The following is a 24618-nucleotide window of genomic DNA, read 5'->3' as shown; positions in this document are numbered from 1 at the left end:
ATAACTATACAATTAACACACCTAAATTAATATAAACTATCTCTATTTAGTAACCATTGTTTCAGCATATATCTCAATCTATTTGTAGAATCGCAATTTTTTTATATTAATGGGTAACATGTTAAGCATTTTTGGCACGTTAAATTCTAGGGTTCGCCGTCCGTATTTATTATTATATTTTGGAACAAGCATTCCTTCATTCTTTGTAAACCTTGTATTATATTCATTTTCCACTTTCCTTTTATAATCAGACTCAGATATATGTTGAATCAATATTTTGTACCATAATAAGGCCTGCACCGGTAATATTGTTAAATTCCGATACAACAATGATATGTTTCGTCTCTGTGAAAAAAATTGCTTTTGAGCTAATAACTTAACCATAGAATTTTGTACTGATTGCAGGTGGTTTAAATTAGTTTTACAAGAGTGACCCCAAGTAATTAAACCATATCGTAAAGTTGATTCTGCGAGTGATAGGTAAATACTTTTTAAAATATTCACCGGAAAGAAGTGGTGATAATTTCTCTAGAAAGTGTGTATAAAAAGGATTTTTTTGCAATACCTAACTAGTTCGCTGTAGGTAGGTATGAATTTAATTTTTTTTAACGCTTAGCCGAATCGACGAAGGTTTTTACTATGCACAAACCAAATTAGATTTATTATGAAACATATGGTTTATTGCATTATACAAAGGTAAAGCTATAAGTATAGAAGTTTGTACTGTACTCTACACCCGTAAATATTTAAAATCAAATCGTATATTCTCTGCAATGAATAATGGCTATTGTTTGTATTATGTTATAATTCATTTCAGTCTGTGATTCATCATCATCGAGTCACTTATCGAATGAATAACGCGTTATCTGTAGAAACAATAAATGGTCTGTCTTTGAACAGATCCCTTCCATTGAGATACCAATCGCCTGGGAATCAATCATCGCACCAGAGAATGAAGGGCGAGGAGGTCAAATAGCTCGCCAGATTCTCGGTCATGAAAGATAATTACTGTCAATTATTAAAACTTCTTCTTGGTACAAGTTATTAAATGCAATTACTGCTTATTGTAAGGAGAAGTTTCGAGCCCTTTCATCAAACTCTTCTCGTATTATATGACTCGATGTTGATGTGAACGGAATTTTACATAGTACTATAAAAAGTAAGAATGACCTATTTGAGGGTTTCCAGAATCTCTAGTTCAAGCTTAGAAGTTTTTGGAAACCAGTTGAAGAATATGTAAAAGATTCTTACAAACGTTTAAAAAGTTCTGAAGGCTATCGCTACATATGTGCGGTATTTTGCCGCTACGGTGAATTTTATATTATAGTCGACATATTCGCACAAGGGATTGGGGGAATGTTCAGTTGGTTCTTTGGAAAGGAATATAGAAACTTTCTGGATTTCTTAGTATACGGTGACTGATATTGATTTTTATTGTGGCCAGGGGGAAGATGCTTATTTATAATTTTGAATAGTAATTTTATGCCATTACAGGACGACGTTCATTTAATCTCTCAAATTTGAAATGTTCTATGCATTTCTTATAGTCGGTAAACAGTGTGGACAACTGGTTCTATAGGATAATGCCCGATTTTCGCCTGCCGAGTGCTCGACCGAGTCTTTGTTACTCGGCCTAGAAAGTTATTGGAGAGTAGAGTTTTTTTTTTTTTTTTTCTTTCCTTTATTCGTAAAATATATTTGTATATAGTTTTTTACATGGTTTTCGACTACCACACTAGACACATGTCCGTATTATGGTAGTCGAAATTTGTGTATAATTATATAAATGTAATACATGTTCATTTGTTAATATTTATCTTCTTTGTCTCTTCTATACGAGGTGTTCACATATAGAAGAGACAGTGGGCGAGTCAGTTCAATGGTTTAAAGTGATGCGCTGAATTGAGTTTTGCAGGGGCAAGGGGTACTTACTAGACCGACCTTGCTTTTCTATCCACTAGGACAGGTGTGGCGAACCTAGGGCACGCGTGCCCGAGGTGGCACGCTTGATCATTTGGATGGCACACTAACGATTTCCAAGTTCAATTTTTTTTTTTAATTTTTAAGTTTAAAAAATATTTTTTTTGATTTGACCAGTTGTTCCAAAAATATCTGAACAATCGTTCATATTCTTCTTTTTTTTTCAAATGTAACAGTCATTCTGTTGATTTTTTTCAAACCAGAATTGGGTTGTTTCAACTCAAATTTAACTTACGTTACATTTGAAAATTTCATTCAATGTTCCCCGCCGAAACTGACAATTTTTCCAGAGAAATCGATAGGAATATTTTTTTTACGCTTGCGGATTAAACAAAGAAAATTTTTAGAATTGTTAAATGAGGTAAACTCAGTATATAAGGGCTTACTTATGTACAACAATGTGCGATGGTTAAGTCGTGGAAAAGTTCTTCAAAGATTCAAAGAAAAGAGTGTTTGGAAGAAGTTAGGCTTTTTTTAATAAATGAGAATCTCATTGAAAAATATAATGAGTTAGACTAGACCTCGAATGGCTTTCAAAATTAATGTTTTTTACTGATTTGTGCTTACATTTAAATGAATTAAATATTAAATAGCAAGGCGTTAACAAAACAATTATTGTTATGTTTGATTTAATCAAAGCATTTCAAGCTAAATTACAAATTTTTGATCGTGACGTTGTATCTAACACCTTCAAATATTTCCCAAATACAAAAAAAACTTTTTGCAGAAGAAAAGCCAGATCAAATCAAATTAACACCAGCATTTTCTGTAGTTATTCAATCGATAATCAACGAGTTTTCTTCAAGATTCAAACAATTCAGGAGATTTGAAAAGATATCAAAATTTATTTTATATCCAGACACACTATCAGTATAATAGAGGTGTTTTTGCACAAAAACGGCGCTATACAAGTCATCCAAGTATTATTTATTATTATTATTTTATGACCTCAATTTGGAGATTTTCGAGTGGCTAAATCTAGAAAATTTTAAATGCAATTTATCGAATTCCAATCGAGTTCCCTATGGAAACGAAAATTTGTTGATTTGAGAAATGATTGGGAAATTATTGAAAGCGATCGATTAACGAACATAAATAATAAAAATGCAGAAGAAGAAATAATGAGAACTTGGAAAGCCATTCCAAAAATCTTTAGCGATTCAAAAAAACTAGCGAGAGCAATATTATCAATTTTCTCTTCTACATATGCTTGTGAGTCATTATTTTCAGAAATAAATTTCATAAAATGTGATTCAAAAACGAGAATGACTGATGAATCCAGTTGGTCGTGTGTGTTACTAAAAGTGACGAAATATGATCCAGATATAAAGAATTTGTCATCGAATGTACAACAGCAAAAATCTCATTGATGAATAACTAATATGGTAAGTTTTTAGATTCTCACGGCCAAAAGCATTTTTGTTGTTTGTTTTTGGGGTGTTATGCCGTGTTGCGCTAACTCCTTCTTTAGCCGACGTTTCGGATAGCGTTGCAGTGTCCATCATCAGGGCAGATCCGGTAGATCCGAAGATGTGTCTTCGGATCTACCGGATCTGCCCTGATGATGGACACTGCAACGCTGTCCGAAACGTCGGCTAAAGAAGGAGTTAGCGCAACACGGCATAACACCCCAAAAACAAACAACAAAAATAACTAATATGTACATTTATTGATTATGACTTTATTTTTATGAAACTCTATTGTAATTTTTAAGCTTATGAATAAAATTTAAAAAAAAAAACATCTTTATTTTATCTATTTGATTAATTTTTTTTGCAGCTTGGGCACGCCACACAATCTAAAAATAATATTTGAGGATTTTTGGCACGCGGGCCCAAAAAGGTTCGCCACACCTGCACTAGGACATATATACATCAGCCGAGCTTTCGGCCGAATGCACTGTCTAGGTAGGTGTAATTTTAGCATTATTCTATTCATATTCATGACTCTTATTTAGTTATCTTTAATATATGCAATTGATGGGTACACATTTTAAAGTTGAAACTATTTATTGACATACATGCAACTTGCATGGCTCATATCAATTTATAAATCTGAATTTATCATTTATTTAACACCATCGATATATTATAATAACTTGCTAGATGCTTAGCACAAATATAAGATACTGTGAAACTAGTTCCCACGTCTTTGATTCACGAATATCTAGGTTAAAACTTATTTGTCTACTTATTTTCCCATTTTTTTTTAAATACGGTAAATATTTTACATATTCACGGTGATATTACAAACAAGAAAGTTAACTATCGATTGAGTGTGAAAAGTTACAGCAAATAACTAAGTAATAAGAATACACAGAGCAGATTATATTAACGTTTAGTGTATCTTTTCAGGAAATATGTATTTCGACTGTGGAACGAGGACTGAATTATTATGCAAATATTGTGAAATGTTGGGAAGAAAGTACCTACAACATAATATACACGTGTTTACTTGCAACTGTTGAGATTGGTTCTCTTTTCTGTTGAGAATTCTTTAGTTCTAGCTCACGCAGTAAGGAGAGGCGCACACAAGCGACTTTTGTTGCCGCGACAGTTGGGCGACTATTTCACAATCGAGAAAGTACACAAGTACACAAAACGAAAAAGGTTTTTCAGGCATTCGATGGCATCGGGGTCATTTGGTTCAGCACATATGTGCCTCCGGAAAACTGATGAAGCGGACATTCGCTGTTTTAATGTGTCCACATTCACACAATCCAGAATCCTTTAAACCCCATTTGTGAGTTATATTCATGACTGTTACTGCACCGGATGCGGTTTAGAAAGGTTTGCGTTTTCCAAGGGAGGGAAAAACCTGGCACTTTAAATCTTAACAAACGGACTGCAATCTCTAAACATTGCAGTCCGTTTGCTCTAAAGTCCAATGCTCTAAAGCATAGGCGTCAGGTAGGTATGCTGCCCTTGTTCTATCGGTATTACAATGGAAGATGCTCTGAGGAACTAGCGTCATTGATCCCTTCGGCACCGGTGCGTAGTCGGGATACACGCCAAACGCGCGCCCAACATTTGTACACGGTTGACATTTGTCACATGAGAACGGGTCGCTTCTACGATTTGTTCTTAGGTTCAACAGCTCGGCTGTGGAACGAACTGCCGGCTTCTGTGTTTCCTCCCTCCTACAACATGGGACTCTTCAAGACCCATGTTCACTCCTTCCTCTCCACAAAAAGACCCTCCACACAGCATCCCCAAAGATGACATAGGCCCTGAGGGAAATTATTTTCTTCTCCTATTTTTTGGCCTCCTGTGTGGAGTTAATATAAAAATAAATAAAACTTTAGTACTTGTTTTATCCTGCCGGCTGCGCCAATGTTTACCATTAACGATGAGACTGTAGGATTTACTCTTAGATTTACAATAACTACTTTAATACGCGATTCAATGAATATGGATGTTACTGAGACTAGCGTCCATTCTGGCTGAGATCTGTGATAAGAGAAAGAGAGAGCTTTACCAAGTGCAACTACTTATATACAATTAACTCTTTCCATCTTACTTGAACATTGCTGAAGTTATGTTAGCGCTATCAACTAGGTGCTGATGGTATGTGTATGTTTGTTTACCTGCATATCTCCACCTGAAGCATGCACCTGTTGAGATAGGTCCTGCCCTCTGTCCCGCAGACGGGGTCCCGTTCCGAGGAGCAGCGATGCTCGCACTTGGAGCCGTGCGCGCGCACACACGTGTTGGGGTCCGTGGTCAGCTTGATGCCTGCGGAAATAGGAACTTTTTAACCATGGAGACTATTTATTAATGTTGTCAATTCACTGGCAAGTCAACCTAAAACCCCACAATAGTTTATACCTCCGTGCATGTGCACTTTTTAGTGGTAATGTAATAAGCAATCTTATACCTTGTTTTCAGAATAAACAATATAAACATCATTATGTTTACTGTACGAAACGTCTACATCAAACGGACAATTTTCAGTATCTACGAACATGACGTATTTATGATCGAAATTGAAGTTTTTACTAAGGCATTTTTACAGCGCCCTTGAGGCTATTTTTCACGAAAACGGCGCTATATAAATGACCCAAATTTTATTATTATTATCTTCGTAGTAACTACAAAGCTCACCGATCTTCGCAGTTTATTCAGATCCTTATAACAAAAAAATTTAACAAAACAATAAATCCCTCCCTAAACACCACTTATTCTCAATCAGGGAGGTATTATTTAACATCAAGAAACATTTATTATTTATTTACCCTTAGTAAAAAAAATTACTGTATTTTTTATGAAAAATATGTTAACAGTTTAATATATTATGTATTTATATATTTTTTTTTATAAAAAAATATTAACTAACAGTTCTTAGCTTACAATTGTCCACTTTAAAACGTACATTCGAGTAATTTCCAGAGAAGTCAACTGCCTGAATAACCCTTGTATCCATTTTGAATTCCACCATACGAATGTGAAAAACATTCGCAGTTTTGAGATAAACACCCGAACTTCTCGCTACAGATTTTCCAAGTGACTTCACAAAACATAACAGAATAATTTATATTTTCAAATGTATTAAGTACGAATTTCTTGCATACGCCATCCTCACGTCAAACAAAACTCTCAATTACAAAAATAGGAAATTCTGGGATAGAAAAAAGTAAGGGGGTTGGGCAGGAATCTTGGGGTCAGTGTGTCCAGGAGTGATGGACGTGTGAATCCGTCCTCCCCGCTGCTGTGAAAGGCACAGGGTCGACGAAATCCAGCTAGAGGCTTCAAAGGGTTTCCCTCAACCGGTCTCTCCGTATCCATGCGTGCCCAATTGTAATAGCAGACTGCTTAACTGAACAGGTAACCTACAGCGAAATTTTTTGTCATACAATATAGATCCTATAATATGAACTTACCTTTGCCGCAAGTCTTCTTCCTCATGTCACACAGCGAAGGGTAGATGATGCCATCGGACCCGCAGACTGGGTCTCCTTGAAGAGCCGCGGGACATATCCTCGGGCAGTTGGCGTCTCGGGCTGATAGGGCTCCTAGAAAGACAAAGAAAAATGTGGTCAAGTAAATGCAGGGAAGAAACAAACATTACTAGATAATAATTGGAAGACGTTTGTATGTTTAGTATTTTTATAATTATAGTGATAGTTCGAGCTAAATGACATAGGTGTCTGTAGATATATTGTAGACTTATCCGACAGATTACGATGTCGATAGTACATCGATTTGCCCCTCCATCTTCAGAACCAACGTGGGCCAGCAGGATTTAAGCACCCAGAGATTTTGAGAGCACAATAGAGAGGTCCTTTAGCCTCCAGGCCGTCCTACATACTCGTTCCTAAACATAAGAGTTTTTAGTTTAAATAAAGAGACAATGTTTTGTTGTGAAAAGGAACTTATTATTTACAAGAACATTTTTTTATGTGAATAACACGCAACTGCTCATGACTGTCCACGGTCAGTGGAATTGTCTCCAATTGTGGTATGTTGTGAGGCTAAATAAGGTGAGAAAGGGAAGACCAAAACTTAACGCCAAAAACCACATTAATTTAATTCATTATTAAATACCGGTTCAGTCTCTACATCTCCTCCGATGATGGACACTGTAACGCTGACCGAAACGTTGGCTTAGGAAGGAAAAAGCGCAACACAACCCAAAAATTAATCACGATAACGGCTGTGGCAATGACAAGCAACGTTTCGATTCTGAATTATGGTAGTCTGGCATCGATACTGAGAGTATTAAAAAATCACTCAAAGACTGGAAAGATTATGATTTTCACTACTAGTTGGTCGCACGGGTGAATCAGAGAACCATTTGCATTAAATAACGTTTCATAATCAATTCCCATTTGGAAGAGTTGTATAGGCACCATATAGCGACACACAGATGACCAGCAAAAAACGGGGAAAGCCAAGAGGCAGCTTTGTTAGTAAAGACCTAGAAGTCTATTATGTCACACCAAACCCATAAGACGTACCAAATATAGAGAAAACCACACAGTTACTTCACTCTATTCACGAGACAAAACATTCATTATTTTCCAGGCAAGAACGGAGGTTATGGTGCCCATATTTGTAAGAGAGACCCAACACAAAAGGGTGTTAAAAAGCCATTAGCCTAACTAAGATATCAGTTGCCGAGGCAAGTTTGTGATGTAAAAAGCGGCACGCTTCTCCCAGAGCTGTCTGACCAGTGAATGGAGATAGGTTTCCGAATTTGGAGGCACTAATCTACGGGCGCATTACCGTCAGTTCATCAATCATTTGCTTCAACCTCCAACTAAAGTGGGAGCGGTCACGACACGACTCGGTCTAATCAGCTAAGTGCTACTGTCAAGATGTTCGTACTCACATGAGGTTTTCAGTGTATCACATGACTCGCGGCTTATATTAACAACTAGCTGACTTATAAATGGTTTGGGGTAAAGTTGATAACCGTGCATTTTGGGGGTGGAAATAGTTTTATTGTATTTTATTCGATGTCTTCCTCGGGCGTCCTCGACCTCTTAAACCATTTACTTCCAAGTCATACATTCTCACACTCATTCAACACTTACGTCTCATTTTACCTAATTTTTCAGCGAAATCGGATGAATGGTGTAGGAACACGGATTGTGCGGCTAAAGTCGAACTGTCCCTAGTTGGTGTATGATGTGAGACTGAAGAAAGTGGGGAGGAGAAGGAGATTGAAGAGGAAAGTTGGGATTTAGTACCCGGTTATTCAGATCTGTTCACCAAAGTGAATGGCTTTATGCCATATTTAAGCAATTTCTACATTTTGATTGTTAGTCTTTCATCAAGGCGATACTTAGGCCCGGTTGTTTCGCAGAAATTCACGAGTGACAAAGTCATCAAATGGCCATTCGGCGACATTTTGTTTGCTTGACAATGCCGCTTCTAACAGTTTTAGCTTTTGAACAAATTGTGATCAGCATATGGGACAACTACCATGTTGTTGAGCTTGTCAGCTTATTACAATTTGATAGAAAGCTGTAACGCACCTAGAACCGGTGCTTGACGAGAACTTTACAAATGTCAAAAAACAAAATGGCGCTGAACGGCCATTTGATGCAAATCTAACATTTGAATTTCTGCAAAAAAATTAGCCTTATATTAGGTATTTACCAAATAAAATCATCGATATTTCGGCAGTTAAAAGGTTCAAGGTTTTCGGAGAAAAATCAATAATGAAAATAAATAAAAGACTGTAGCTCTAAAGGGAGGATTTCAACTCTTTTGTTATATACAGTCATCTAGAGCAGGGTTTTTCAATCTTTTTGCAAGGAAGCCGCGAGAGCTTTGAAAGTCAATACGAGGTAAGTTAGTAAGGCTGCGTTTATTTTTGAAAAATAAACAAGCCCATCCTTCTCACTGAAATAGTGTTTTTATTGTAGTTAGAACCTCGCCTTTTTCCTTTTGCCGGCGACCCCCCCAATAAGGGAGAGACCCACAGATTAAAAAACACTGATCTAGGAGATGAGTTTCGAGTTATTTTGTGTCTTTAATCGGACTTCGTTCGTGTGATATACTATTAGAAGTAAAATCTTAGAACTTAGTATCTGGAAAGTGCTTTGATTCCTCCAACCTTTCGATAGCTGATGCTGATCGAAGAGTCGACTGTCGTGACTTGGTATTTGCAGGAATGAACAGTTTGGTTAACCGACAACACTGAATAGATAATGCACAATGCATATTCAGTGTTAGATTCTTCTGCTTGCTTTAAATTGCTTGCTTGAAAAATGAAGTATCGGAAAATGCATGAGTATGTAAGGAGCCAGGGGGATTAAGACAGAGTTGTGTGGAAGTATTTTTAAGTCTAGGTAAATAGGCTGAATGAAATCAATCCGGCTGTTGACTTCAGACCACTGTGTTATGTTATGAAAATTTCTGATTAACGTCATCCTTGCTGCTGTAACAAATTGAATATTTATTCCTGCAAGGTTCGCACAGTGTGAGGAAAACAACGCTTAAAGATATGAGGTAAAACATACTTAAGCACCCCTTCCGTTCACACCGTTGAAAATAACATGATGATCTAATTATACGTCGAGGTTTCGACAGTACATCGTTAACGAGGAACCGTCATACAACCAATTTTGTCGAAGGCGACGCTCTTTATCTTTCTTCTCATCATTACAACCAAAATACGGTTAAATTCTACGACTTGACATAATCACAAACCATCACGCAGTACCTTTTAATATTATGATGGGATACCAAAACAAATCTGCAGTGTTACAACTACTTGCATCATTCACAATAATTTATCTTGTAGTCTGTTTAGTTAATCCGAAACTTGTTATGATTCTACTCAAGAATTTGTTTCACTCGATTGTGTCATGTCTTAAAGGAATTTCCCAAAAACCTTTACGATAAGCAAATGGATCAAATAATAGCAAATAATCATCAGAAATCAAGAGTCTGGTCAGAGAAAAGAGCAAGAAATATGTGGCTACCATCCTATCTGCCCATCTTTCGGGGAAATAGTGTGATAATTAGTACGTTAGAAACAATAATCATAATTTATAATAAAAAAAACAGTTGTCCCTTTATAAAACTTTATGCATCTTCAAATCTTGGTAGTAGGTTTGCAACCACGACAAACCATTGATTAATTATTCTAAATATATCGTGTATCATTTTAGAACAGGGGTCTATGTACTTCAAATTGACTGCCTTGTACAAAAAAAGCCTTTAAGCTTACACATGCAAAAACATATTCTCTCCAACCTTAGCCAAATGCTAAAATGGTATTCACTAAAGATGAATTATGTGATGACGAATGTGCCTACAAATACATAATTAAATGTATTTTTAGGACGGTTTTTCTGGATAAAACTAACAACTGTGTTAAGACTACATATTTGACGTAGACATAGTCCAGTGGTAACGCATTGGACTGCCATTCCGAAGGTCGCGGGTTCGAACCCGGCGTGCGCAAATAAATTTTATTTGATTGATTTGTGTTATTTCACAATTAATTAATTAAAATAATATATAGTATATTTGCGGCACGTTCCAGAGTGGAAGATACTACCAGTATCGCCCTGGTGTAAGACCACCATTCAGAATTGAAACGTTGCTCCAAATGGCTTTAGCCGTGTTTAGTGACTAGATCTGAATAGCCAGGTACTTCCCCACCTTCCTCTTTCCCTTCCCCACTTACCTTCAGCCTCACAACATCCCCCAATTGGGGATGCCATAGTCTCACTGGCTCCAGACGGGAGCAGTTGCGACTCTTGAGAGGTATTCACTATAAAATAAAAAAAATAATAAAAAAAAAAACATATGATGAATGTCAACAGGATCTATTATTGTCCGTTAATTGGATAACACTTTTATAAAATAGAAATGTGAATAGCATAGTTCTCTTGCCTTATGAAAAATTGTGGGAAATAATTATAAAAACATTTAAATAATATGTTTCTAAATCAAAAAATCAATACCCTGTCTGGTTTAATCAGCAATTGATTGCTCTTCTTTGAAAAAAAAATTTAGAGCTAAGGTAAAAAAAAATTATAACCCGTCGGATAGTAAGGGATTCTTTAATTAAAAAAAATGACAAAAAAATACAAAATGAGTGTTATGAATCATACATCAACTCTGTCCAAAGTGGTCTGCAAGATAACATAAAGGTGTTCTGGTCATACTCAAAATCATTACGAAAAACTAATTGTATTCCTACAGTGATGCATCTTGATGATATTTCTGCGAATGATCTAGAAAAAATAGCAAAAGTGTTCTATAAAATATTTTTCATCTGTTTTTACCAAGTCGGATTTTACTAATGATTCACTGCCAAACATAACCGAACACAACCAAAGCAATCTTAGTTAATTTATGTGCTAGAACATCTTTTTTGCCGTGTGGTACCTTGAACAAGTCATGTCGACGACTGCGGCCGAAGTTTTCAAGCACGTATAGAACCATAGCATTCCAAGAGAAAATTGCAATAAATAAAGATAAGCACTATATTAAAAGCAAGTAATGCAAGATTTGCAAAACATCTGGTTTCTTGGCAAAATCTATTCGTTGCCAAGTAAGTCCCATTTCAGGAACATTCATTGATCTTTTTCGACGCAAAAGTAAACTGCAATAATGCTTGTTGTTTTTTCGAATAATGGATTATTATTCTTTCTACTTTGTTATTGTAACCGCATGCACCTGCATAATTAACTCTTCGCCAAGTTTATTGACACCATCGATACACCTACAGCCAAAATTGCATGTTGCGTGTTTTTTTCTGGACCCTGTATTTATCCTTATTTTTTGCAACAAAACTGTTTCGGGAGATTTCCATCTTTCTACACGGACATGGCGGATTGGTCAGTAATAAGATGTATCTGCGTTCTGAAAACTGTAAATTGGTCCGGAGACGCAAAGTGAAGGTATGAAAGTAACGATACGTAATTGAAGGATAATTTAAAAGAAATTTATCAAAACAACAGTAGAAGTGCCGGATAACAATAACTTGTTATTATTATGTAGGTACACTTATATACAGTCACACTTCGTTGACTTAAGCATTTTATGATCAAATTTAATTAAGCACTGGAACGAAGTTTACGTCAAATAAAAGAACACGCCAACCGATTATCATTAAATATTAAAAGGAAATTGAATTATGTATAAATAAAGTGAACTGATTAATGGCGCCAAAACGACTCAGAATTGTGTTCGTGTGGACAAATTCAACCAACAGAATTGTGTTCGTGTGGACAAATCCAACCAACAGAATTGTGTTCGTGTGGACAAATTCAACCAACAGAATTGTGTTCGTGTGGACAAATTCAACCAACAGAATTGTGTTCGTGTGGACAAATTCAACCAACAGAATTGTGTTCGTGTGGACAAATTCAACCAACAGAATTGTGTTCGTGTGGACAAATTCAACCAACAGAACATGTCGTAAAAAACGTCCAAAAGAACTTTAAAAAAAAAATTTTTCACCAAAAAGTTAAATTATTTTAAAATAAATAAAAAGTTTTGTTAAAGTGAAATCTTGTTTGCTACATCTTGACATAATAATTGTATTTAATATAAGAATCTGTCAAACTTTCAATTTCTACAAGTACTCTTAGAAGTCATTAAAACTTACACGATGGATTGAGGGTACTCACCTGATGTTTCTATGTCAAGTACTGTCTGGTAAAATACCAGGTACGGAGTTATTTTGTTGCCCTGCGGCGACCACCAAGAGCAAGAAGAAGAAATTACTTTTTCCTATCATTACAGGTACATTGAATGATGGTATTAATAATAGAAAGTAACTGAGTGGACATCTGTTTATAGAATTAATTATATAGGATTTACTTAGATCATTTAAACAACACGTAGCAACATGCTTTCCGCTTTTCTTAGAACGTACTCTCTTTGCGTGTAAATCTGTAGACTAAATTATAAATGCATTGGTACCATAGACTAAATACAACTAGACTAGGTGTAACAAGTGAAAAATAACACCAACTCAATTTTGTTTTGGTTCACGTGCACATTTATGAAAAGGCGCACGCATTGTGTCGCAATGCGAAATGGGCACTGTGCATTGCGTTTTACCTTTTGTTGGTCTAGAGTTGAGCTATTTTGCTTGTCAGCTATGCTGGGCAAGTTCATTTTTTCAATCACAAAAATAACCCAGTTCCAAATATTTTAGATTGTACCTATGACGGACTTTATTTTAGAAAATGTAATCAGCTATCTGAATACAAAAATATATCAGTACCTTACAGATCGATTGAGGGCAGCGTATTAACAAATGTGAAAAATTCAACGAGATTAGATTTATTTCCGGCAAATTTGTGACGTCACATGCATAACACACCTCCAAGTGATTCGACCAATAGGGTGATTCAAGTTAATTATTATCACGTGATGAGAATACGAAAATCACGCAACCAACGCGTGATACTTATGGATGTATTAGTCGTCTAGCGTTGACACGCATTGAGAGGCGCGACAACTCATGTGTATGTGTGATTTATTTGGTCCGTGCATTTTGCTAATCAGGGTTGTATTAAGTCGTCATTGCCTTTCGGGCTTCGCCTTTTCGATTTTTTGCAGAAGAATTGATAGAAATAAAATTGCGTCATTTAATAACTTCATTTATTTTTGTGTATTTTCGCTTAGGTTTCCACATAAACCGGAAAAAAATGGAGAAATGGTTAGAAGCAATCCGCATTCAATTATGTGACAATAACTGGGTACCATCAGCAGGAAACCGCGTTTGCTCTAATAATTTTCACGCCAAACATATTTATTCAACTGCAAGCGGCTTCCGATGTGTAGACTGAAAAGCTTTGCCTGTTATTCCGGTAATTATTTGGTTTGATTTTCGTGTGAAAACTTAAGCAAGTTTATTATGTATTGATTGGTTTTAATTTTTAAGTTTTTTTTTAAAACAGGTTTTAATTGATAATGTCGTTGTTTATTGGACAGTTGCTGTCCACCATGGCCACAGGTCCTGCGAAAAGAGATACCATCATTGTTTCTTCTCGAACAGGACTGGTTCTGGATCCTGCTGAAACTTCTTCTGTAATCGACAAGCCGGTTGTTCCTCTACCAGAATTGCAACAACCGATGTGCGTGAATGCCGTAAATAACACGTAAAATTCTATTTAACGGGCGTAAATAAATAAATAAGTATGTTTTGTAATCATGTAACCTCCACCCCCTCCCCCTTACCACTCTCCCATACGATCCCTAAAGCTCTGTCCTCATCATTGCTGCTTATTCATTTGCGAACCGGAACGCGAGCCGAACTACGAATTATGGGAAAGGAACGAAGCAATCTTATATTTCTTAATAAGTCGTGGTTCAGCTCGCTTGTGAACACGCAACATTACTCTCTCTTTATGTTAATCTTACATTATGTTTAATGAAAAGTCGTTTAGTACTTAGGTTAGTTTTCAATAATGCTATCTTGAAGAAGGTTGATAAACTAGTTGACACAATGTCTCAATTCTAACAAAGTGGTTGAAGACAAAATAACTTTTAATTGAATGATAGTAGTATGATTATTTAATGCTACATAGTGTTGTTCTAGTCTCTATAATTTTTATGTTACTGTTAAACGTTTTACTAATATTATTTTATATTCATTAGCTTTAATTATTTTGTATAATTTTCGATAGCTTACTAGATATATTCTGTATTAAAATGCATGCAAAAGCCCGACTGGGAATAAAACCAAAGAAAAATAAAATGATGTCAAGTCACAAAGTGATTGCTTTCTTCAATATTTATATACCATTCTATATAAATACAAAAATAAAAATAAAATAAAATTAAAATTAATGTAAATTAAAAAAAAAACCTATGCACAGTAATAAAAATATAAACGTTTTTGGTTCTATAGGACCTGTATAAAATTCAAAAACACAAATAAAATAAATTAAAATCATTTTGTGTTTTTTATCAATTCTTTTCCTGATTCAGCCCTTATTCAGCACATAAAATTTGCTGTAAGTGTTAGTTTCTTTTTGGTTTTATGTCAATATTACAACACCTCTGACAACAAATTCTCCGTGCTTTCGCTTACGAGTTTGAACGGTTGTACAAAGAGTTTAAACAGAGTTGGGTTGTTAAGTTCATCTCCATATTTGTGACGTACGCGCTATGTGGGGTCATTTTTAAAATGGATTTAATATAGACAGGGCCAATCTAGTATAATACATCAATGATTGGTACCTACAGTTTTCTATGTAATGTTTACGTCAACTCTACCCTGGGGTACATTTGTATTTAGAACCTGTTGACACAACTATATTCATCTCCCTTTAACATATTATGTTCCTGCATTCCTCCACCCAATTACCTGTCCCTGTCTGACATAACTACGTGGGTGACATTGCAACAATTTATTATATATCACCAGTCTATTGAGAAAAAGGGGGCAGTGAACATGTTCCTTAAGTGCGTTTAAATATTGCGGAAGCTTCTGCATCGATAACCAGCAGAGTCCCTCGAGGCAATATCAATAGAAAAGACCAAGTTATTCAGAATCCATTTCCGAATAGTTGTGTCAACTATGGATTACCATTATTATTGAACCGATTTGCAGACAATATTTGCGACTCTAGGATCACTAGGAAAACCATTATTTTTAATGTCTTTCGTTTTGGCGAATTTCGAAAATTTTATCAATGTAATTATATGGAAGATTGGAGTTGAGTTCAGACTAAAACTAAATGTTGAACCGAGGGAGAAAAAATTAGATATGACTTGATGAAAGAGAGAACATTTGTTTAGAGAGGGACATGGAGAGGATCAACAAATATATAATATTAAGTTATAACTTCTGAAGACCACAGAAAGTACGATCTGGGGAGTGAAGCACGAATTCAAGCGTAATTATAAAATATCTAATCTAAAGTTTCAACTTCTGAAAACCACGATCTGGGGAGTCACAAATTCAAGTGAATTATAAAATATCTTATCTAAAGTTCCAATTTCTGAAGACCACTATGTGGGAAGTCAAACACGAATTCAAGTGAATTTTAAATTCTCATAAGAATAAGTGATGATATTTTTTAAGGCGATGCTCTACGTAGTAATGCAAATTCATGTGTTTTTGGTTTTAAAATTTGGTCGCCTAGAAATGTTTCAGATGTTTTAATTAAATACTGCGATTAGAATACATCTTGGCCTTCGAAATAATCGAATATTTTTTTGATAAAGTCTTTTTATAAGCCCGGAAAAAAATAATGTATAAAGCCTATGAAAACTGCTTTAAAGTTCAAAATCTCCTACTTGCGAACCCATTTTTGTTATGATTTTATTGTATAATGTGACAAATTAAGTTATTTATAAAATGATCGAAAAAAAAATTAAATCCAACCTCCACAAAATAAAATAAAAGGCACTTTTTGGCCATGTTTTTTTCTTGCATAAATCAAAACAGGCGGATGGTGTTAATCGGGAATTTAAAAGTTATCGCCATCTATGTAAGGGGTTTTATTGATAGCGGTTCGATTTAAAATACTACACGATGTAGTGCATCGCCTTAAATAAGGGAATTTGTTGAAACCACAGTTTTGATGGAATTCGTATAGCGACATATTAGGCTCCCTTGGTATGACAAATCTTTAACCTTAGATTACAAGAAAATTACAGCGTACGGCAAAATTTACGACAGTTAGTAACTCATATCACAGGCTCTTGGAATATTTATATTATACTTTGGTGTTTAAAAAATAGTTATATCATGTCTGTCTACCCCTGCGTAGAAATAGTGTGTTAGATATTAGATAGTTACCAGGACATTTTCACAGAGCTTTAGTTCCTGGTACATGTGCTCAATTTACGTGCCTGGCATACGAACAGTGTTATCCTGCAATGGATTGCTTTACCACTGCCTGCTCTCCGCTGCATCGTGCGCTGTACGCTATGTGGTGTACTGTACAGGTACAGTAGGTACAGTGCGACCGGCCACATTGTTGAGCGCGACCGGCCCGCAAGGCCAAGGTCAGTGAAGGTCGCGTGGCTCCCCTCTAATGCCGCGATATGAATTCCTGGCATGACCGCCCGCGCCCGCTGCAGGAGAAACCATTCTGAAGTTATACCGACATACTTCCCTTTTAAGTTTTAAACTCTTTAAAAAAATAGCCGTCACGGGATTACTGGCGGATGTGAAACATCTAAATTGATTTTTATTATATAATTGATATGAAGGAAGTGAAAATGTAAAATGTTTATATTTTTGACGTTGAAACAATTATTTCATCGTTATTATAATTTTTTTGTGTTTTAATTTCATAATAATGATTACGATGTATACATATATTTTTCACTTTTATATATATATATTTGGGAAAAAAATCGACTCCACTAAATGTATACTATTTCACAAAATTATGCTAGCACCATAATATATTATTTAACCCTTTTAGAACCGCACTTTTATTTTCATATTTAGCATATTTTAAGCTTCATAACACCTTAAACAATCATTTGAAAATTTCGGCGATTTGTTTGACATAATCAAAAGATATTAATTGAATATGATTTAAGATTTTCACGGCCAAAAGTATTTTTGTTATTTGTTTTTGGGGTATTATGCCGTGTTGCGCTAACTCCTTCTTTAGCCAACGTTTCGGATAGCATTGCAGTGTCCATCATCAGGGCAGATGTGTTATTTAATAATATATACTGCCCTGATGATGGACACTGCAATGCTGTCCGAAACGTTGGCTAAAGAAGGAGTTAGCGCAACACGGCATAATACCCCAAAAACAAATAACAAAAAAAAAGATATTAATTGTTTTGTTCATGTTCCTCAGGAGGAACTCTGGTATTGTAAGAGTTAAGTGATATTTTTTTTAAATCCACACTCCTCTTTCTCCACAAGCAAATGCTTATAATGGAAGAGCAGTTTAACTCGTATATTAAATAACCTCTTGTAAAACCTGACTATACGAGTAAGGTTATGTACAATAGTTTTACTAATAAAAATATATAAATCTTTATACAACGCTGTTAAATCGTACTATAAGTTATATTGAAAATATTGACACTGAATAAAGTTTTACTGCAAAAAAAATCTTGGAATGAAGAAAAATATTTGAGATAAGCTCCAGGACATCAAAACATCCCTCATAGTTTACTCTTCGATGAGCATTCCCTGCACAGAGTTTTGGCGGCTGGGCGGAAAAATCCGAGGAGTCACGAAGCTGCCCGAATGAGGCGTCGCGTCGTTCCGTGCAAGGGCGTCGTCCCGTCGTCCCGCCTTGCTACAATTACTAAGCAAGAGTTGGTTTCCCCCCAAAAGATGTTAATCTCTAGTTAGATGCCGAGTTGAAAAGTAATTACATGAATTATAGCCAGTCCAGTCCTGAATAGCTTGCATTGATAAGCTGTCGGATTCTAATACGAAATACTAGAGGTTGGAATTTATTTATTTATTATCAGACTAACTACCATATAAATGTATTCTTCATTGCCCAGAATGCTACTAAGGGAAATCATAATTATGCGGAGTTAGTGGAAATCTTCAATTTATCACTAAACAAATGTAAGAAATTTTTAATTAAGCAGCGCAGTTAAGTATATTTTTTACTATTCCTGTGTAAAAGCCCATGTGAAGAGCGTTAGTAAATAAATAAATTCCCTCGATATAAATAAGTATTTTTCGTATGATTCTCTAATTTAAAATGGTATAGTGGTATGAACAAATTCTCTTATTTAACATTGTACAGTGGTATGAACAAATTATCTTATTTAACATGGTATAGTGGTATGAACAAATTATCTTATTTAACATGGTTCAGTGGTATGAACAAATTCTCTTATTTAACATGGTATAGTAGTATGAACAAATTCTCTTATTTGACATGGCATTGACGTATGAACAAATTATCTTATTTAATATGCAATAGTGATATAAACAAAACAACGGAGCCTTATATTCTGCTTGCTATTGCTTTTCTTCAGCAGTGAACATGCAGAATATATTTTAACTACTACGCAATTCATTACACTGACTTTTTATGATTTTTAAATTCCCAACTACCCAGAGTTAGCGGGAATGGAAGGAGACGGAGACGAGGAAGGTTGCTTAGGATCGCTGATAAACAAGAGAAGTGCGTTCTGGGTGTGTATGTGTGGATGTCCGGGGAAAAGTGAGCAAACTTCGGGGTTTTTCCTGCATGATATAAGTAAAAAATAAATATACATTTTTAAGGTAGTTTTTAGGTGAATTTTTGGGACGGGAAAAAATATTCTTCTATGGACAAATATTTTTGTGGGGGAAAATTCTGAAAAATCCGAAAAAAGTTATTTATCTTTTTTACTTCTACCATCTTGTAGAATCACCTCTCGAATTTATCGCACTTTACCCCAAAACACCATGTACATCCCGTCCAAAAGAATTATAGTCATTCTTTTTTGGGTTATTGTGCCGTCTTCCGCTTCCTCCTACTTTAGCCAACGTGTCAGACAGCGTTATATTATATTATCAGGGCAAATTTTATATATAAAGTAGTTATATTGAGTTGCACGCGTTAATCCTCTTATTTCAGTAAAATAAATAGTCGAATTAGTCTGTTTTTTGGCGTTTAGTTTTGGCGTAGCCCCCCTAGAAATAATACGGCATTAAAACACAAAAAATAATCACGATGGAGCATTTATTGTTTGTTAAATCCTTATATATGTAAATATTACCTTAAACTGACTAATGCCTTTTCAATACTAAACCGACCCTCGGTCTGTTCGGTATTAAATCAATTATCAAAGTGTTTGTTAGCTGTCAAATAGGAGAGTTTGTGAAGGAAATCCAATTATGTCGATAACTTTACGACAGGAAAATTGGCATATTTAAAACATGGAAGTAGGTAATAAGAAATTGAACAGTTTATTGCGAACTGCCAATCGCCCACCCTACAGGAACATTCCGCACTCACATTCTGAACTCAACGGGGAACGGAATGCACTGAGTAAATAGCATACAGACCATTATAATATATTGATAAATGGGGCATTTAAAGAGAAAATACTTCACATCTGCAGGCAACCCACGCCCTGTAACAGCGTTTACTGTGGGACGCCACTGGACGTTTAATAGCTTCGTAAATTACTGAGAAATAGCAGATATGTAGGTACATCCTAAACATAAATATTAATAGCTTAAACGAAAGCGTAAGAGCAATCTTTCGTCTATAATGTTAACTAATTATATCGCTAGATTAGCGATTATTATGATTATTAAACTCTCTTCTCTTTGACGACTTTATTGGCTGAGCGGTTAAGGTTCCGAAGATTACTGAGGATGGTTTGACAGGGGGAGCTTTTTGTAAATACGAATATTAGAGGGAACGCGAATATATTTCATAATGCATGACTTATTATTTAAATTAGACAACAAATAAGTGTTATTCTTTTGGTAAACTTTTTTATGCATAGCACAAAGGGTAACAATTAAAATGTAGACAATTTGTCTCGACGCCATCTAGTGAGAGAGTTAGCACTTACAATGCCTTTCTCATATGAAGTAAAGTTGGTTGTTTTCAGGTGAAACAATGTAACAAGCAGTAATTGTTGAATGAAACACTAGTATATATTGAATTATTTCGCGGATAAGAGATAAGCCGCCATAGCTCAGTGGTCAGAGCTGTCGACCGGAAATCGAAAGGACACGGGTTCAAGTCCCGTTGGCGTCATGTATCTTTTATCATGAGATTTTTCAATGTGGATGAGTGTTTCAGGCTAATAATTATTGCTTGTAAAAATAACAAATAAGTGACTTAGCAGGGGTGCCCAGGGTCATGGGGTGAGGTTTGTCCAGGTCTTGGCAGCGGATGGCGAGATAGCTGCATGGCGGGCCGGATCGGAAGAGACTGATTTTGGGAGACCTTTCGACAGCCGGGCCCTCTCAACCAAACTCCTTGCATCGCAGTGGGAGGGATGGATTCATTCATTCATCTATACGTACGCCCAGATTCCTACCCACCCCTCGTATCTTTTTACTTCCCAGAACTTCCTCTCCTACTTTTCCTTAAAAGACCCTCCACACAGCATCCCCAGATATGATATAGGCCCTGAAGGAAATTATTTCCCTCGGGACCAGATCTGAATAGAAGATACATCCAATCTTCCTCTTCTTCACCTCGTTCTCTTCCCTGTCCCCTTCAGTCTCAAACAATGCAATAGTCCCATCAGCCCCGGACGACTCTAATCATTCGGGACTCCTTTTAGGAAGCAGGCGTAAATTAAACATTTTCTTTACGTTTTAATTAATTAGTAAACGCATCCACGGTTCGAATAATGGGCTACTTAATCATCAAGCGGTTTTAAAATTGTCGGTAAACCTGTTTTATCATTTCTTCATCTTAATGTCCTTTGCATAAACAAACTGATACATTGCCAACATCCATCTTACCGACTTTTTTATTCGTAGGTACTGCTTTTTTCATGCAAGCCTTATACGATATTATGTATTTTCATTGCGTGTACGAGCGTGGCATTTTTAAAATTAGAACTGATGTGCAGTACATACGTATTGTTTTAAGAAAATTAGTCAAATAATAATCCAGCCAAGCTATAAAGTACCTATGATATATTTTGCTACACAAGGTTCTTTCTGAGGACAGGAGGCAGTATGAAGTGACCCATGTTATAGGAGGCAAGAAACGCAGAGGCTGAGAAATCGTTCCACAGCCAAGCTGTTCAAGAACTTGAACGAATCGTTAAAGCGACCCATTCTTACATGACTAATGTCAACCGTTGGACATGCGTTTGACGTGTTTCCCGACCATGCACCGGTGTCAAAGTGTCATCTTCCATTGATTACCGGTAGAATAAGGACAGCACACCTACCTGACGACTGGGCTCTAAACATTGCAATCCGTTTGTTAAGATAGAGAAATCTATCCAACGGACCGCACGTCTCTGCACAGAATCAGGGTTTTTTTAAAGGTATTTGGGACTCCAAACCAGAGGCAAATTCAACAGTGTGGATTCACTTGTGATTTGTACAGGGTCAGCGGTTGTGTACTATCTGCAATATCTGTGGGCGTTGTACTGCTCCCTGCCTATGGAGGTCTTGTTTTGAAATCTTACGAGTAGACGCGTTTTATCAAAAAAAATTAGCGTCCTTGCGAAAGCTCTGAAGGGGTACCATAAGTACCTAAAACAGGGCGGGGAAGTGGTGGGCCTCCTCCAGAATGCTCCCTGCCTGAACCGGTCACTTAGAGTTACACCAGGCATATCAATGGAAGGTATGTTGGTAAGATTGCTTCCATTGAAGGAGACTAGATTGTCATTTCGATCCCTTTTAGACGTAATCAGACATGATTGGTTGATTGAAACATCACATTCCACTAGGTTATTTTTACCAGGTAACCAAGAGAAAACCTTCTCAAGTTAACCGTCCATATTTGAAATTAGAATTATTTTTTATTCTTTCGTTGTGGCAAGTCAAGTTAAATCCCACGATTTTTGTGACTAATACCTGCCTAACAACTCATAAATTTAATAGTATTTCCTTGCGTTGAGGTAAATCTTTGTGTTATTCGAGAGAAACATCAGAGGGTTTGTTAAAGTAATAAAATTTGCTGTGGTGTTTTAATTGTATTGATTTGATGATGCAAAATGGGCAATGTGTTATTTTTATCAAGCTCAAAATAATTACTTTTAGACACCTATTATATTTTCACTTCTTATTATTAAATTAAATTGATGACGGATTTGAACAGCGACTTATTAATAATTAACATCTGAATAAAAACGATATCTAAATTAGCATTAAAATTAAATTTTATATAACTAACTAACTATTTCTGGTCTTCATAATACATAAATTCTGGCAATCAATTTTTTTAATACATCTTTTAAATGACGGAAGTTTTACTGGTAAGTTTTTTGAATGGGTTTATCTTATCAACATGATTTACGGGAGTCGATAAACACGTTTTTCGAATATTATCAACCATTTTCAACATAAATTGGGTAAATAGTACCAAACTATGACAAAATTCATGTGTTAATGAAATTATGCTTATACAGTATAAATAAAGATCTACATAGTGAGCCCTAAGTAAAACATCGCGGAACACTTCTCTAGAGGAATGCAGGGGACGTTTACAAAGTAAATCGTAAGAGTTTATCATGTTTAAGTGCTGAATCGAATGAAACCACTTTCAAGTCAATAGAATCGATATTCGGTGATAAGAAATGTTTTTAGTAAAGACGTACTTTGACAGCCTCTTTGGTCGGGGGGTAAGGCTCTCGACTAACAAGCGGAAGATAGCGGGTTTAAATCCCGACATGCTACTAAATTCAATTAATTTTATAATATTTCACAAATTTCTCATTTAAAATAATATATTATATTTGTGGCATGTTCCAGAGTGGAAGATACTCACAGTATCACCCTGGTATAAGACCATCATTCAGAATTGAAACGTTGCTTGAAATGGCTTTGGCCGTGTTTGGTGACCAGATCTAAATAAACCAGGTACTACCCCACCTTCCTCTCCCGCAACTCCTTCATCTTCCCACTATCTTCAGCTTCACAACAATCCCCAATTGAGGATGTCATAGTCTCACTGGCTCCAGACGGTTTGTACCACCACTTTGTTTTGGGCGGACTCTGCAGATCTCCATTAACACTATAGTCCAGTCAGCCTGTGTCGTAGAACACCATTTAGACCAACTAAATAGTATAAAGCTAATTTTTTCCCCATCGACTACTACCATTTAGACAAGTGTTTAGAAAAAAGTCCCCGCCCCTACCCCCCTTGCTTCCCCCCCTGTGCCCCCCCAAACATGAAAAGTGTAAGGGTTTTGTAAATCGCGTCTATCTCAATTATTAAACAACATATCGGATTAATTTTTTTTTTATTCTCTTTGTTGTAACATTTTCTACAAAAAAAGTTCAGTTAACTTTCGTCGTAACTTTTACCGTTTGTTTGTAATTCGTATGATAAGGTAAAAATTTGTATATTTTTTGGCACATAATTTTATATTTTGTCACAGAACTTTTCAGGCCGATATTTTATGAAAAAATATTTTCTACAAAAGTTGTAGCCCCTGTTATTACCTTTAAAATGATTTATTTTAATGTGTACTTTATGGCTAAAAAACGCCAAATATCAACCGTGAAAGTCGGGATGTGACATCAGAGTGTACTGGCCTCGAGGAGGGGGTTTCGAGTTGTTGCATGCAGAGT

General features: G+C 35.9%; 1 protein-coding gene across 1 annotated transcript in view; it reads right to left on the bottom strand.

The window, feature by feature from the left end:
- The window catches only part of LOC149410419 (serine protease inhibitor dipetalogastin), a 110876-nt gene that overhangs the window by 14945 nt on the left and 71313 nt on the right, over window positions 1–24618 (bottom strand). The window contains exons 3-4 of the mRNA XM_089648907.1: window positions 6860–6991; window positions 5567–5714 (exon numbers count right to left, since the gene is read on the bottom strand). Coding sequence (XP_089505033.1) covers window positions 5567–5714; window positions 6860–6991 — 280 coding nt within the window. The remainder of the gene's footprint in view (window positions 1–5566; window positions 5715–6859; window positions 6992–24618) is intronic.

This window comes from Hesperophylax consimilis, chromosome 28, assembly GCF_061612785.1.
Source record: "Hesperophylax consimilis isolate HC1 chromosome 28, BYU_Hcon_1.0, whole genome shotgun sequence".
Classification (NCBI taxonomy): domain Eukaryota; kingdom Metazoa; phylum Arthropoda; class Insecta; order Trichoptera; family Limnephilidae; genus Hesperophylax; species Hesperophylax consimilis.
Note: the sequence above shows the minus strand (reverse complement) of the source record. Positions and strands in the feature narration are given on the sequence as shown.